Here is a 17,453-nt window from a genome sequence, read left to right as displayed (position 1 = left end):
AACTAAAAACACAGAAAAAATGGATTAAAAAATTACAATACTTTATTTAAAAGGGGGGAAAATCAGGAAATGTAATAAACATTGATACTTTTCATTTGAATTTGATCCTAAAACAGAAAGTTGACACTCATGATTTACTTTCCCGGGCCAAACAAAATGATGTGGCGGGCCAGATTTGGCCCTTGGGCTGCCACTTTGACACCAGTGGCATAGAGTAAAGGACAGATGTTTTGTATTTTTTTTTGGGCGGGTGCGCAGATGCCAAGGCGGTCCGGCCAAGTTACGTTGGATGCGAGTGCCCTCCAACGTGGTGTCACCTCCTTGGGTTTTAATGGCGGTGCAGCAGAGAGCAGCTGGTGGTGCCGCAGTGTTTGCAAAGCGTATGCTGCGACATTCAATACCGGCGTTTTGATGAGAAGCGAAGCACTACTTCAAACTTGGCGCAAAGCGAGCGAGTTCTAATGGGGGAGGGCTTGCAGAACTCAATTCACTTGAAGGCGTTGTGGAAGATTTTGTTGATGGATTTTGGCAGCATCCAGGAGAGATTTATGTCCAAATTTATTTCCCATTCAAGTAATTGGAAATCCTATTCTGATCGAAATGATCCCCTAAAACAAGAATTGTTATTTTTTTTCCCAATTTAGTTTCCAGTGTACAAAAGCATGTTTTGCGGTATATAGTCGCCTTTCAAAATGAAGTACAACAGCAAATGGAAAATAGCAATTACAGTAATCCCTCAAATATCGTGGTTGTTGTAGACCACCTGTGTCAAAGTGGCGGCCCGGGGGCCAAACCTGGCCCGAAGCATCATCTTGTGCGGCCCGAGAAATTAAATCACGAGTGTTGACTTTCTGTTTTAGGATCAAATTCAAATGAAGGGTATAGTAGATGTATATAAAGTTTCCTGATTTTCCCCCTTTTAATTCAATAATTGTATTTTTAAAGCATTTTTTCTGTTTTTAGTTAAAAAATCATTAATTAAAATCAAAAAATATATAGAAAGCTAAAATAAACATTGTTTTAGATCTATGAAAAATGAATTTTCAAGGATTTTAATCCAGTTCTATTAATCCATTTATAAAAAAATATCTAAATATTACATCAAAAATGGTCCGGCCGATGTGAAATCAAGTTGATGTTAAAGTGGCCCGCTAACTAACCAGATTATGACTTCTATGAACTCAAAAATTTATAAACATATATAATTAATAGCAGAAAAAACGCAAAGAAGGAATTCTCGAAAAGTATAGTCATCGAAGTAAGACTGTAATAAAGTTATCTGCATCGATAGTTGATTTTTACTCACATAATCCAGCCTCTTGTGATGATTGGACAGGTAGCAACCAATCAGATGTCACCCGGCATCTGGGCTCCAAATTGGTGTAGAATATTTTCAAACTGTAATAAAGAAATGAATCATAAGCACAAGCGAGTAAATTGCAAAAAAAAAACAGGCTTTCGTACACTTAGAACACGGTTTTTAACATACATGGAATTTCACATGACTTCTGGAATTGTGGCAATGAATCGAAATCATTTTGCGTGATTTGTGAGCACTATGCTAAGTGGATGAAGTGAGTTCCAATCTCAAAGTACTGCCGTAGTATTGTCATCTCTTCTACCGTGAGCTAGCCATAGTCGGAAAAATCTATCTTGGTGTAGAAAACGTGCAGCCGACATGAAAAATGTCATTTGCTCTTCGTCTCGGTTCTTTCACTTTGAACATTGATCCATTGACATTGCATGGAGTCATCCGTGCTCGTCCTCATTCGCCGCAATTTATACGTGTTTAGTGTCACGTTAAAGAGTCTCTCTGGAGGAGCCGGGGGGATCGAACAAGCAATCTTCCGATAACAAGATGGCCACCTGAGCCACGGACTCAAGGCCTTTATTTTTCCTTTTTTTTATTTATGATCCTAGGATCTCACATGGACTGCTAAGTTTTAGACTATTGCATCTCTTCTTTATATCCACCCAAAGGGGGGAATTTTTCCTGTTTGTCATCTGTATCCTAAATTATTCCTGGAGTTGATCAAATTTCTGCTTCTCTCTCCTCTTCTCTCATCGTAGAGGATTCACCCTGGCCTGATTTGCCGTCGCCTCGGGCGAGAGGAGCCCAGCGTGACCTCGTAGTCGATGTGGTAAACCAGGTAATATATGGCAAAGATTGATGGGAATTGTTGGCGGCTACTTTTGCTTGACCCTTTTAAAAAAGAAAAAAAATGATGCCTGCGAGCGATAAAGACATCTGACCGATTGATGCATCTCAAAATAGAGGTTCCCTCTAATTTTTTTGTTGGTCTGGGCAGAAAGACAAACTCCCTGAGCACACTGAGTACCAGTGTGAGTGACATCATCATTGCTCGCTATGGGCATACCAGTATCACCTGCCATAAGCAGGTGTATGTCAATGTTACCTCTAATTTTTCATGTGAAACATGCTGTAAAAGGCGAAAAACATAAGAGTGGACAGAGATACTGCCACTGGCTGCTGCGTAGACAACACCATCATGGGGAAAGGGTTAAAAAAAAAAGTTTGGATTTTATTTACTGCGCGCCATATGATTGCTGCTGCGAAGAGAAGACGAGAGTAGTGCGCAATTGTTGTTTTTTTTTTTTACCAATATTGACGGGGTTAGACATCCAATCGGACATGATCTTTCGTTGTATCTCTGTCAATGCGATTGAAACTTGAAGCAAATGATTTCCAAGTAGTCACTATGATGTATTGCAGTTTTTGGCATAGTTCTTAATTCATTGAGCTGAAACGTGAGCATGTATTTTATGTTAAAATGATGTTTAAACATGTTATTTATAGCACATAGCCAGGGGGAAAATTCAGAGTGGTCAATTAGCTAGCCTAGCATGCATTTTGATAGGATTCGGGAGGAAACCGGAGTACCCGGAGAAAACTCACACAGTAATATCGTAACACAAAAAAAACGTGAGACAGATGTGCTAACCACTTTGTCACCGTGACGCCACCTTTCCATAATATATTGCGATTTTTTGGGGCTTGTTTTTTGTCAAATTGCATTTTGGGAAACTCATTAAGCAAAAACGCCATTCTGATTGAAGTCACTGGGCCCGTTTTGTGCCGTGAATGGGAGAAATATTGCGGTGGTACGCCGCAGCTCTTTTATCTGGTTGAGCCGTGATTCCGTGAATTTTTCATGCCCGCCTGCGTTTTTTTTTTCCCTTTGCTTTTCAACTCTGAAGTCGCTATCATTGTTTTGCCGCTATAAAATCACAGATGGAGTTGGCGTATAAAGCGTAACTATTAATAATTCAGTCCTTTCGAGTATACATACACGACAAATACTTTTTCTATGTTTGGTTGGTACACAAAAGATCCCAAAACATGCTGTTATGTTTCCAAACGATTTGTCAAAAAGTTTGGTGGTTTTAAAAAAAAATGGCTTTCAAGCACAAGCCCCGTCGATAATAATGTATGTCACAGGTGTCAAAGTGGTGGCACGGGGGCCAAATCAGGCCCGTCGCATCATTTTGTGTGGCCCGAGAAAGTAAATCATGACTTACTGTTTTAGGGTCATATTCAAATGATTATAGTTGTACATTAAATTTCCTGATTTTCCCCTTTTTCAAATCAATCATTGCCATTTTTAATCCATTTTTTTCTTTTCTAAAAATAAATACAAATATTTTCTGTTTACAACTTAAAAAGACATTGTGTCCATTTGAAATAAAAAAAACATGATTAAAAGACATTTTACATTACAAAAAAACAACTTAAAGAGTTTTGATCCAGTTCTTTTAATCCAAAAAAAAAAAAAAAAAAAAATCTCGATATATTCGATCTAAAATGATCCAGTTGACGTTAATGCGGCCCTCGAACCAACCCGAGTTTGACACCCTTGATATACGTCATTTCCATCTCCAAATAGGCATCAATTTCCTCCCTAGCAGCCATTTTAGATATGGACCGTTGATTCCGACAAATTTTTCAGCCTCGTATAAGTGAATAAAGCGGGTATGACAGGCCTATTTGGATTTTATTTTTTCTTTAGCCGTAATGGATTGCGGCTTTAATTGCATGCAACAAGCCCTCAGCGGGCCATTAAACATCGTAAATGATCTCAAAGCAAGTTTGAAGAATGGCAGAAACTTTCACTACTTTTTAATACCCCGTCATCCATGTAGTTTTCAAAATGAGGGCGGCGGCACAACTGCCAAACCATAATAGCGCCGACGACTCGTTCCGGCTGGCGTGTAAACTTCCACGTTTAATGAAATGGAATTCTTAAACAACCCGGGCCAATTCCCAGACGAGTAATAACACATCCTTCCCTAGAGATGAAGTCGGTCTAAATTACAGGAAGCGAAAAAAAAAAAAAAGCCACATGGGAGCGCGTACCAAATGAGCTTATTATCCACGTACGTTCGTTACTGTCAACGCGGGCCAGCCGGCTGTCGGTGATCACAACAGACGTGTTATTAACGACAACGCCGATGCAGGCGGGACCGATAAGAGGAATGATCCATATTGGTGATCAAAGTGGACAGGTGAGATGGAGAAAAATAGATTAAGTCAGGTGATATTTTTACCAATAAGTATTCCCAATTTCAACTTTCAATAATGGAGGTGTCTGAAATTATATGCTTTTATTCTTGCAAGAAGAGAATCCATCAGATGATTCTGAAGATTCCTCTTGCAAATATATTCATAAGATTTAAACAACATGCATAACAGAAGTCTAAAGATTATTTAGAGTCTTATAACAATTTGTCTCAGTTCTCAAAATTATTGTAGGTACTGTCAAATCTTCCCAAGAGAAAATTGATGCAGACCATCTTTAGAAGCCACATTTCCCAAAACAAAACCACAGTTCCCAAGAACTTGTTATTAACCATAGTCTCGAGAAATCCAGGTTTGAAGTAAAAGTCACCTCCAAAAGGTGTTTTGGTTAACTTAAGTGAGCATTTCTTTTTTTAAGACGTATTAAAATGCCTTGTATAATTGTCACATTTATAATAATGATTAACCTAACATTCCTAATAAGCAAACCGTTCATATATGTAATGTTTAATATCCAAAATAAGGCAAAGCATTCTTCATTGCAATCACACATATATAATGATGATATTACAAGCAAATGTATAATAATGATAAACCTAACATCAGGGGAAAAGGTTCCATTGAACGGAAACTGAAGGACAGATGTGATTCTTGAAGTATGTAAAAGTCAGTAAGAATAATATTTGGATGTTTTGGATGGATGTTGACGAAAAGTGGGGGGTATTATCCGCCATGGATTTACTCCGGTCAAGGATGGCTGGATGCCTAATCAAGTGTGCCATGTGGGGGTTGCCGTGAGCGACTGACCGTGCCGTATAGATTTGGGGATGCGTGTCTTACAAGCAGATGCTAACAACAATTTGCCATCTTTTTTCAATGTAGTAAAACCAGTTGGTTTCATTCCACAGCCCAAAAACCTCCATGGTAGACCGGTTGAACCAAAACAAATTTCTTTACGACTTCTAGGACACAAAACTTGGTCACTAGGAGTAGTATCGTCATGAGCCAACAAAATACTGCCCTATTTTTAACCAAATGTTTAAGAAACTGTTCTCCATCACGATTAGGAATAGCATGACTTCACCTTAACAACATGTTTAATGAAGAAAAAACAAGAGCAGCTATTTAAAAAAAACTAAAATTAATGACCACCTTCCTCATTTTCTTAAATATGGAAGAAAGAATTGCGACAAAATTTCCCAAACAGCCTAGACCAGGGGTGTCAGACTCGGGTTGGTTCAGGGGCCACTTTAACGTCAACTCCATTTCATGTAGGCCGGACCATTTTAGATATATTTAGATTTTTTTTTTAATAAATGGATTAAATTCAACTGAATTAAAGTGCCTCAATATTCATTTTTTTATTGATCTAAGACAATGTTTTTTCAGCTTTTTTATTTATTTTTAGATTTAAAAAAATGGTTTTTGAACTAAAAACTGAAAAAAATGATTAAAAAATTACAATAATTGATTTAAAAGGGGTAAAATCAAGAAATTGAATGTACATCTATATCTATCATTTTAATTTGATCCTAAAACAGAAAGTCAGCACTCATGATTAACTTTCCCGGGCCACACAAAATGATGCGGCGGGCCACATTTGACCCCCGGGCCGCCACTTGGACACCCTTGACCTACACTGGAATCAACGCCTAATGCTGCATTAGGAAAGAAATCCCCCAACCAACTCCTCCCTCCTTCCCTTCCTTCCTTCCTTCCCCTCCATCCCTCTTATTTGGCGTCCCCGTTTCCCTGAGCCGCACCCACTCCTCTTCTCCGTGGTTCTAATCCGGCGCTCGACACGTTCCCTCTTTGTCGGGCCACCCTGACAAGCCATCTCATTCCGAGGGCCGTCCCGGTGTGTTGGGGATAATAGAATGAAATGGCGGTGTGATAAAAAAAACCCAAGGACTTAGGGAGAAAACACAGGAGTGTGTCAAGCAGGGGTGATAACACTCCATTCTCCCTGGCGTTCGTCCGAGGAACGCGGATTACAATTTTACAAGCGGGAGCTGCCGCGGGGATGGCAGAATACTCTCGTATCTGTCTACCGCCAAAGGCCTTTATTAATTTTGACGCCCGTTGCCCGGTATTGGCCGACAGGCAATTTCAAGTCGTTGTAGCGAGAGCTTAACTACTCCCATTGGATAGGCCAGAATTCCATTGGTGGCGTTTTTATAATGGGAACCGTGTCATGTGCGCCGCACACTCAAAGCGGTACAAATCCAACGCTATAGCGCCGCTATCGTAAATTATCGCTGTCCAATTGTGAGCCCCATTCAGGGAGAGAAGAAACCATTGACGTCACTATTTGATTTTCTGCAAAATATAGGGCCTGATTAGTGAAGTTGAAGTCAAATGGGATTTGGATTTATGGAATTAATTAGCTCTAGAAGTTGTTTTGTAACTTTAATTTGGACTAAAGTGGAAGTAAAATAGCAGCTCTACTTGTGAAATTTCATGGATCTATAGTTATGTTAACAGATGCACATTTAGCTTGTAGTTCTCCATTCTACTATTGTTACTTTAATGTAATGTATGCATCTTGGTTTCCGATAAATAAATCAAAAAGCTCTCCAAAATACTTCGACTTATACTCCAATGCGAGTTAGATATTGTTTTTTCTTCTTTATTGTGTATTCTTTGGCTAGTGCGACTTATACTCAAGCACGACATAGTCCGAAAAATCAAGTCAAGGCGCATTTTACATGTAAAAGCCCTAATCCGATGCAAGGTCCCCAATTCTATCAACCAAAACCTTTAAAAAGGACCAATGCATAAAGAAAGAAAATGATTTATAAAGCCATAAAAATGAAGACATGCAAAGACACACGTAAACCTACAAATTCCAATTCTAAATTGGAAAAAAAAACAAAAATTACGGTATTTGACGTACACTTAATACATCTTGTTATAATTTTGTGATGAGAAACGGCGGTCGAAAGCACACAACAATAATAAATAATATTAGTCATTTTTTGTATGTTAAGAAAAAAAATTCTCCATGGTGTTTTGTAACTTGAATATTTCAAATTTCAAGACATTTGCAAGTAGAGGCAACATCATATTTCATATCTAGTATTCTCCAATTAAAACAAAGTTTACCCTGCGCTTTTTCTGTCTCGTCCCCGCCGTTTAACCAGCCGCGGTGACACGGCAGCCAATCAATCCAAAACGATTTCCGTGGCCTCAAAACTATTTGAGAGGAAAAGTTGACCAAAGGTGCAACTTGAACATTTCTTAGCCCGGCGGACTTGCCGTTATTCCACGGCCGTCCGCCCACTCTTGACCTCAATCTTCTCGGCGTCGGCACAGACAGAAAAAGGCGGACGGATTCCCGCTTTCAATCTGAGCCGCCACTCGACCCGGCCACCTAACCTACGGCCATTTCACCAAAAAAAAACATTCAGCGTGTCGACCTTGGCCACGAAAAGAATATGTTGGCTTCCTAGCGGGAGAACATCTCAGTCCAGAAATAGAAACGGTGGCGATTAAGGAGCAATAAAATGGTTTCTCTCTTAGGTAAAGTGGTCCTCAAATTCCACCTTCGTATCCCGGAGTCTTTATTCACGCTACTTCCTCATTATCATCGGCTATCGGCTTAATTAGGCCTCCGCCATCCACAGATAAGAAAGCGATAGCCTTATCGCCATGGCTCATTTCCAGATCCATGAAATTAATAAAGTCCACCTCCCGTCTCGCTTATGGGAAAAACTTATATTAGCTGTCAAATCGAAGAAGCTCTTGCCAAGTAGTACTTTTAGAAGAGAGTTCCTCTTCATTGGGAAATAATATGATAAGATGCCATACTAATTTCATTTAATTTCTGGAATTAGAAGTTGCATTCGGTAAAGAATGCCTAATAAAAAGGGGGAAAATGTATCAAAGTCTTAAATAAAAATAAGGCATAATGAAAGATAAAAATAGTCGCCAAGTTACACTATGAAATGATACGTCAAAATAGTAATCAAATAGGGGACAATAGGAAAAAAAAAACACCTGTTAAGGCAACATTTTCATTTTTTTTCAGAACTATAGCCTAAAAAACAACATATGAAGGCAGTCGGGTTGGAAGAAATAAACAAATAAGAGTCGCACTGGAGTATAAATCGCAGCCGTACGATTTATAGTCCGGATAATCCGATAGTCACATCCCTATGAATAAAGTACAATTTATAGTCCGTATAATTCGATACTTCATTTTTTCTTAATATACACCTGGGAAAAATATTAAACCGAAATCTTGTTTCCCTCTATAGTGGACTTTGTAAAGACATTGTTTGCGTGACTGTCAAATATGAATAATTCACCACGGCCTGCGGACAAGTCATAAAGTCTCCATTCTTGCTCGACTCCCAACCAAGAAGTCATCAAATCCAAATAGGACACTGAGCAGCTTTTCTAACCCAATCCAAAAGTCCTCCATGTCTGCTCGTGTAATCAGCGGGGAGACGGACGGCGGTTTTTACCGCGCCGTTCCACCCGCCGGCTTCTCCGAGTAAACCGGCAGTGCTCGGCCGACCAAATCCACTCCGGGCCTCTCTCACGGAGTCACACTCCAGCACCTTCGTACATCGATTTAAAGGGGGAGGGAGGGAAGGTTTGGATGACGGGCGGTACCCGTCACAGTAACGATGTTGGCAGAGGAATGAGACGGTCTCCCCTGAGCTTTGGGCCTGTCATTTATTTCTAAATGACGGCAGATGGCGAGTTTTGGCGCCAGAGCCGTCCGTATTCGCCGCGTCCCAAGATGTGCTGTTTAATGGATGCGGTGAGCGGGAATGGCGCGAGGGGGAGACGGCTCGCATCTGGACGGACAGATAACGTGAGGGGGGTGGGGGGTATTGCAAAGAGGCTTTTTCTAGCTATCCGCACGATAGTCGTTTCCACTGACCACTCGTGGACTCTGCAAGTGTTGCTTTTCAACGATAGAATCCCTCGTTTTTAAGGGGAAAAAAAGGAAAACAATGTACTTCATTGTTCTGGGTTTATAAAAAAAATATTGAAGCAGAATATAAGACACACAAGACATTGTAGACCTAGTTAAGAAACTGGAGCCACATTGAGATATTACAGGTTAGACATTTAAACACTAAATGTGCACATTTTTGGCAGTTTTGACACCCAAAAATCACTCCAACATTCAAGTCACTTATACACCTGAGGGTGCTAGAGCCTATCCCAGATAACTATGACCCCAAGTCAGTTTCCACCCAATCGAAGGACATGAGACAACGACAAACCAGTTACACAATTTGAATTGTTAAATCAGTCTACTTTTCATGTTTTGGCCAAGTGGGAGAGAATCGGGTTACCCAGAGAAAACCCACGCAATTTCAACTTAAAACACAAACAAAGTGACCATTTAGGGGTCAAAGAGTAAAAAAAAAAATCCTTCCTTCACTTGCAAAGGCGAATTAAACTGAGCGATGACCGCCTAACGACACCCTGGCAAAGGTCACGTCAGTTTTGCCATCCCAGACGTCAACCGCCATCACTTTCGGTGATTTAGAGTAGCGGTAAAAGCATCCTGACGGGTGACAGTCACCGCGGCAACGGGGAACGTGAAGCCACCGATGCGTCTTTGGGATTCTCCACGTTAAGAGTCGATTTAGCCTAGACGCTCGCACATTAGCGGCGGGGTAATAGCAGCCAGAAAATACTTATCGGGTGATTGGCTCCGCCATAACACAACACCCTCTTTTGGCAAGCCGTCAAGCGGCGCTATACGGACGCCGTTACAAAGAGGGGGCTATTAGCGGGCGGGGCGGCTTTGTTGAAGCATGTCGCCTCTTCACGCCTTGACGTCGTTTGGATGTTTGATGTCATCGCCCATCATTTTAGGGATGACACAAAGACGGGCGACAAAGTTAAAGACGTTGCCGAGGGGCGGTCCGAAATACGGCGACGCCGATCTTCGCCGTGTACATCCGCTTGACATTTCGGATTCTTTTATTAACATTGGGCGTCCTTGATTTGATTTGTTAGCGGTGATGGCGCATCCGACTTGGCGCAGAGGTGAAATTTCCAACGCCGTCAAGTGGAAATTACATTTACCTAATGCTAATTTGTTTTCCCAATTACGTCTGTGGAGAATTGTAATTACTTCCCGGATAGCGTTACCTTGGGAATGCGTTCCATCGTGTTGCGAGAGTCGCTTTCGTGCGTTGGAATTTAGTGTCCTGATTAGGTTTCGGGGCAGAAGTCATATGGTATGGGAATCGGTTTTATTCGTTGACGAATAGGGAGCGCTCGCTGTGAATAATTCATAGCATGTATGGGAGGTCCTTCTACTTGTGAAGTGAAGTGGTTAGTTAAGTTGAATTTTAAGCAAATGCAATCGTTTTTTTAGATGTCAATTCTCTACATTGATGTTTAATATTTGAAGGGAGATTTTGCCTTTTGTATCTTGCAATTTTGAGGCTTTTCGTAACGTGAATATTTCGTAGTTAGGAGGTAAAATGATAGCCTGATTCCTTCCACAATCTTCAATACTGCCTCCCTTTAAAAGGATAAAAATATTTCAATTTTGTATGAAATATATCGGCAAATGTAGGCATGTATGCAACAATAAAAAAAACGGTAGGAAAAGTACTTATGAAGTCTTTAAAATGAATATGAAATTCAAAGATATTGGGTCACATTGCGAGTGGCAGCTGAGTAAACATGCGTACACACAAACAACCTCAAATGAAGTTACGCGGACTCAAATACTCCCCAAAAAAAACGTGCTAACCACAATTCTGGCATCATGCAGTAACAGTTCCCCTCTAGCCAATGGGAGGCCAGTGAGGTGTAATAAGATAACCAATGGGAAAGCAACTCTACCAGACAATTACAAAACAAAATACCATAAGTGTATTTACTTTTTGAAGTATTTTTGATTCAGTTTTGTAACTTGTATTTTTTCCGTGTATTTTTCTCATTGAGGCTTTTCATAATGTGAGTATTTCATAAGTTTTGGCACACAAAAAAAACTGCCACACAATGAATGCGTCATTCTAATAGGCAGCCAACAATGGCGTTTCAGTACCCGCTAACGGCAATAGTCGTCCAATCCGATGGCTTCGACCCTCTTGAGGGCAACCTCTTGACTAGCACGTCATTTCGAGGGCGCCGTGTCCCCCCCCTGCCAGACGGGGCCGGGGCCACGGTCCGCATTCTAATCATGGAGGTGTAGCCGCCACTAGATGACCTTGTCCGGTCAAAGAAAGGAGGCAGATAAGTGGTCTTGTTTAGCGTCTGGTGGGCATTGGGGGTCTCGGCTGCACAGAGCTCCATTTCCTCGACCTTGGGCGGCCGAGTCGAGCGGCTCTCTGACGAGCGAGATCATAAAGCAGCCGCCTCATTAAAAAAATATGAAGCAATGTAGTGCGTATTATGGGTAATAGGCATATCACACCACATGATATAACGCGCTGGTAATGATCAGAGCATGGTCGCCGCTATCACAACATATCTTCTTTGCTTCACGCCATTAGGTTTGAACCATATTACGCCCGTCAAATTTACACATTCACCTTTCAAGGCCGTCATTTACATCATGGCTGCCGTATAATAGATGTGAGGTCTTCTTCTCAAAAGGGCACACAATTCCCATCTAAGCGGAAAAGATGCTTGGTAATCCCGATAAAGCGCTAGCTACCTTTTTACACTTTACTTTTTCCAATGTGTTGGCCTTTATCTGTCATTTTTTTCAGAAGCTTTCTGGTCCCAATAACCTTTTTGGTAGCACACTCGGTCTTGGCGCTCGCCGTGGCAGGTTCCGGCGGCAGGCGGTTAAAAGCGTAAAATAGTCGGCTTAAGGTCCAATGGACAAAAAAAAAAGCACGTACGGATAGAGATAGACGAAAATCTTCAATAAAAAGGTCAAACGCGGCTATGGTTGAGTGACGGGTGGCGAGATGCCCTCAAATTGCATTTTTTTTGTCATATTTGACAGCTAAATGTAACACGTGGCGCTTTAAATAAACAAGAGTGAGCCGTTAAAACTCTCCCGTCGCTCCGAGTGCGATTATCTCTCGGCTGACGTGAGTTGATAACAAAGCGCCGCTTCATTAAGAAGTCGTCATATTAAAAAACGATAGTCTCAGACATTTGCTGATGAGCATTTTATTGCCTTTGTAAAAATGTTGACCTTAACGGGAGAGCGAGATAACGGCGAAAAGCTTCAAGCGTTAACGTAACTGCCACTGATAAGACAGATTTAAAAAAAAATTACATAGGGAAACATGCAGTTTCAGGCTTAGCTTTTCTTTCAAACTGTATTATTGGAAGCGCAATCTAAAACTGGACCGTCAAATGTGATTGGACGTCTATCATCGTAAAAATGCAGCCGGTCCCAACGTGGGACTATTACACTAGTTTTATGATCTCAATCTAAACTAGCCGCTACCCAAAACAACCGTTATGTATTCTCTCAGAGTTTCTGAGACTCTGCAGTAAATCAACATCCCTCAGGGCACCAAAGTTTTAATCTGCATGTTAAAAGACTCTGATTCACTTTTGACTTGTTGATACTCGGCTGCCTAAAATGCCAGAAGGAAGCTTTGTCTCCACGTGGGAGGCTTCAAATCGATCCATCATCGCGATAAAACTCGTTTCTAAACAGAGTTGAGATCTTGACCCATGCCGGGTTGCCATCGCGCCTGATTGGCTATTCGGGAAGTTAATCCTCCCCCCGGCTTGCCAGGTGCTTGGGCCTGCACTTTTTTTTAGGCGATAGCGATGCCGAAGCAATCCGCTAAAACCCCCGAGGTGGAACGGGAGAAGCGGCAGACTGTGAGGCTATCGAGTGGAATGGAAGGCTTACCGTGAGAAGAGTGTCATCTATGCACATGTAGCAGTAACCTAATGAAAATCCCGCCGTGTCTTAATGACATTGGGACCCACGGCGGCGCTGTTTTCGGCAAACACAACTTAATAAAGCCCGCAAAGGCTGGCTTTTTGCAATCGGCGGCTACGGGTCTAATGAAAGCCTTAAAAATGTCATGGCCAGGATGCTGGGTTTGCTCTCACATGGAGATCCATTGATTCCCATTGCGAAAAGTCACTGTTTTGTTGGAGTAGAAAAACCATCTGGTTGATTTTCACTCACTTCAAAGTGTAGTAGTATTTCTATTTACGAAATTAGTTGCTTAAAAAGACTTATTTTTCTTTGAATTAGCCTAATTGCTTCCACAATCTTCAATACTGCCCCCTAAAGCTCTTTAAAAAGGATAAAAATATTTCAATTTTGTATGAAATATATCGGCAAATGTAGCTATGTATGCAACAACAACAAAAATGGTACAAAAGGATGAAGCATTTAAAATCAATTGGAAATTCAAAAGTCATTGTGAGTGTCAGCTGAGTAAACATGCATAAACACACACAACCTCAAATGATGTTACGTTAACTCAAAAACTCCTGAAAAAAACGTGCTAACCTCAATTCATGCAGAAACAGTTTCCCTCTAGCCAATGGGAGGCCAGTGAGGTGTAATGAGATAACCAATAGGAAAGTAAGTCTACCAGAAAATTACAAAAAGAATACTAGAAGTGTATTTACGTTTTGGAGGATTTTGAATTCTGTTTTGTAACTTGGATTTTTTTTCATATATTTTTCGCATCGAGGCTTTTCGTAAACCGAATGTTTCACGTGTAGAATCATTCGTAAGTAACGTAAAAGTACAATTTTTATGGCATAATAACACCAAGACCGGTTCTGATGCCATTGGAATGAGCCGCCTATATCTTGATGGCAGTCCACAAAAAAAAGTCTGTCTGATTCATTAATTGCTTTTCCCACCCAAGTGGAGTGAAACTAAAAATAGAAGCGTAGCTAATCTGTGAAAAGAAACAAGAGTTTGCCACAATCGCTAATCCGTGAAGGCGCTAAAGCTTCAATAATGAGAGGAAATGAAGCCAATTTCACATGTACACAAACAAGCGGCTCTGGGGAATTTGTCGAGCCACTTGATTGGACCCCAGGGACTCCATTTCAGTGATTTCATTTTAGATGGCAAGTGAGCATATCCTGTTACAAACCAATACGTGAGTTTATGGCAGCCTCAGTTTGTTCAGCTCAATCCACATAAAAAGCTGTTAGTCACCCAATTAACTCATTTGCTGTTACAGTGAGAAATATCAGAATTTTTGACTATCGATCCATTTCATAACCCTGATAACATATTTATTATGAACCTTTTTGACAGAGAGACCCATAAACAAGTCACATTTTATAATGTTATGTCTTGAGAGCCATTCTCAGAATTGAAAAGTAAAAATATGGGTTTTTTTGGTCATTTCACCACTTTTAAAGTACAAAAAGTCTTATTTTGACAACATTTTTATGCTGTTGCTAATCAATCAGTATAAATGAGATTATGCCTTATTATTTTACCTCTCAGGTTAGTGGAGAGCCATATGCACCCATGGAAAGAGCTATATATGGCTCCCGAGCCATATGCACCCATGGATAGAGCTATATATGGCTCCCGAACCATATGCACCCATGGAAAGAGCTATATATGGCTCCTGAGCCATATGCACCCATGGAAAGAGCTATATATGGCTCCCGAGCCATAGGTTCCCTACCGCTGTGTTAAATGAATTGATAATTTCTGTCATTTTAACACTGCCTCCAAACCAAGTTCAAATACATAATTAAGTACCGTATTTTCACGACTATAAGGCGCAATTAAGTCTTAAATTTTCTCCAAAATAGACGGGGGCCTCTTATAATCCAGTGTGCTTTATATATGAAAAACAAATTAAAAGTGTCATTCATTGACAGTGCGCCTAATAATGCGGTGCGCCTTATAGTTGTGAAAATACAGGAAATAAGTTAAGCACTTTTTCCACCTTAACTAATCCAATTGACAATAACCACAGCAAAGTCCTTTCCCTGCTATTGACAATGATAGACATCCAATCCATTCAGACTTGGACCCCCTCCCCATTGAAATAGATTGGACGCCTATCAAAGTCAGCGGTATCCAACGATTTAAATGTCAAAAAAGAAAGAATAATAGTTCTATTTCAGCTTTGATATTTAAGGACAACCTTCCCACTGCGTCCAATGAACAGTGGACGTTGGCGCTACTATGCGGTCCACCCGCCATCCACGTCCAAAAAGCCCCGACAATCGATCATTCTGCAACCCGCTGGGCGGAAATGGGAAACGCCGTGTGGATAAAACGCGCCAGTCAAAACAAGAACGATTAAATGTCGCCGAGGCGATGGAGGAAAATGACGAGAACTTGGGCGGATGTTCATTTCCACCGTTCTGTATTCTCGCTGGAGTTTTGCACTGTAATATAGGCCTGGCAAATAAGCAGTTGCCCCATTACTCATCCCCCTCGGTGCTGTCTCCTGACTGGGGCTTCAGCACTAATGCAGATTACAGGGATATATGAGGGCTATTTTGTTCGCCATGGGGTGGAAACGATCACAGGCAACCCGATCGTTCTCTTGATACGTCACCCTACATCTGTTCACCCCCCGCCGACAAGCACCTATTCCACACCAGTCCCTATGAAGATCCGTCATGGCCGACTTCCTATCCGAACTAAGCAAGCCAAGTTCGAAAATCGTCAATTGCGGGACCAATTGTGTTAAAAATGGGGTCACCTGGAGACATTGTTGTTGTTGTTGGGAAAGGGGTGTCAAAATGTATCGGGATATTTTGTTTTCCCCAAAGTTAGTAATATGTTCTCCAGCGGTTGGCGTAAAAATTTTAAAAGGTTGAAATGCAATCACATTTTAGACCAAATGTGTCAAAGTGGTGGCCCGGGGACCAAATCTGGCCCACCGCATCATTTTGTGTGGCCGGGGGAAGTAAATCATGAGTGGCAACTTTCTGTTTTATGATCAAATTAAAATAGAGTATAGATGTATATTAAATTTCCTGATTTTCCCCCTTTTAAATCAATAATTGGAATTTTTAATCAATTTTTCCTGTTTTTAGTTCAAAAATCAGTTTATAAAATCTAAAAATATATTAAAAAAGCTCAAATGAACATTGTTTTAGATCTATACAAATGGAGTATAGATGTATATTACATTTTTAGTGTTTTTAGTTCGAAAATCATTTGGAAAAATCTGAAACATATTTGTACGCCATATAAAAACCATGAAAACCTCATCTTTCTCCATAAAAACATAAATAAGTGATTTAAAAAAGCAAGGACATTCTAAAATATTAGATATCGCCCATTGTTATTGCACAGAAGGGATTGTGTGAGTTTTGTGAATAAGTGATCGGCTCATACGTGAGAAATTGTCAATTTCAATGCTTTTAAGGCTATTTTAAAAGATGCAGCTTTTGCATGTGGGTGGCTTATATTCGAGTAAATATACTACATCTTGATTCATAAACGAGCTGCCTCTGCAACAGTGGGCCGCTCATCCATCATCGCTCAATAGAGACGTGACAGCTCATTGTGTGAGGCGTTGGACCCCCAGCTGTTAGCCGGCCGCGTTTTTACAGACGATAAGCCCTGAATTAAATTTGTACCCGAAAAAGGGCAAAAAAGTAGCCGTCAAGGACTAGCGCTGCCTCAATGTAACCTTTTATTAGAAGTAGTCTGCGCTTAACAAGGGATGTCATTGGTTAGGAAGTAATGGTGGTTTAAAAGGGTGGGTTTCTTTTTCAAGTTGCAGTTTGAGCTAATGCACAAAGTGTGGTGATGTAATAATAAGTTTTAAGAATTGCTGCTTGTTTTTTTTCTGTCTTTTCGTGGCAGGATCCGGCAAAGGCAAGATGGAATTCAGCCCTCGGAGTAAAACAAAAGGCAAAAAAGTGATAGAAATGTTATTTAATCTCATCTACATGGAGGTATGTATGTGCAATCTATAAAATGGAATTGGTAGGTATCCATTGAAAGGGGGTGCTTTACTGAATTTTATAAATTGAGTGAGCCCCTCTACCCATA

The 17,453-nt window shown here is 40.7% G+C and overlaps 1 protein-coding gene across 1 annotated transcript in view; it reads left to right on the top strand.

The window, feature by feature from the left end:
* LOC144181588 (uncharacterized) overlaps positions 1-17,453 on the top strand; it is a 44,001-nt gene extending 26,548 nt beyond the window's left edge. The window contains exons 6-7 of the mRNA XM_077710166.1: positions 2,071-2,150; positions 17,265-17,453. Coding sequence (XP_077566292.1) covers positions 2,071-2,133 — 63 coding nt within the window. The 3' untranslated portion in view covers positions 2,134-2,150; positions 17,265-17,453. The remainder of the gene's footprint in view (positions 1-2,070; positions 2,151-17,264) is intronic.

This window comes from Stigmatopora nigra, chromosome 23 (genome assembly GCF_051989575.1).
Source record: "Stigmatopora nigra isolate UIUO_SnigA chromosome 23, RoL_Snig_1.1, whole genome shotgun sequence".
Classification (NCBI taxonomy): Eukaryota; Metazoa; Chordata; class Actinopteri; order Syngnathiformes; family Syngnathidae; genus Stigmatopora; species Stigmatopora nigra.
This window is presented reverse-complemented; position numbering and strand designations above follow the sequence as displayed.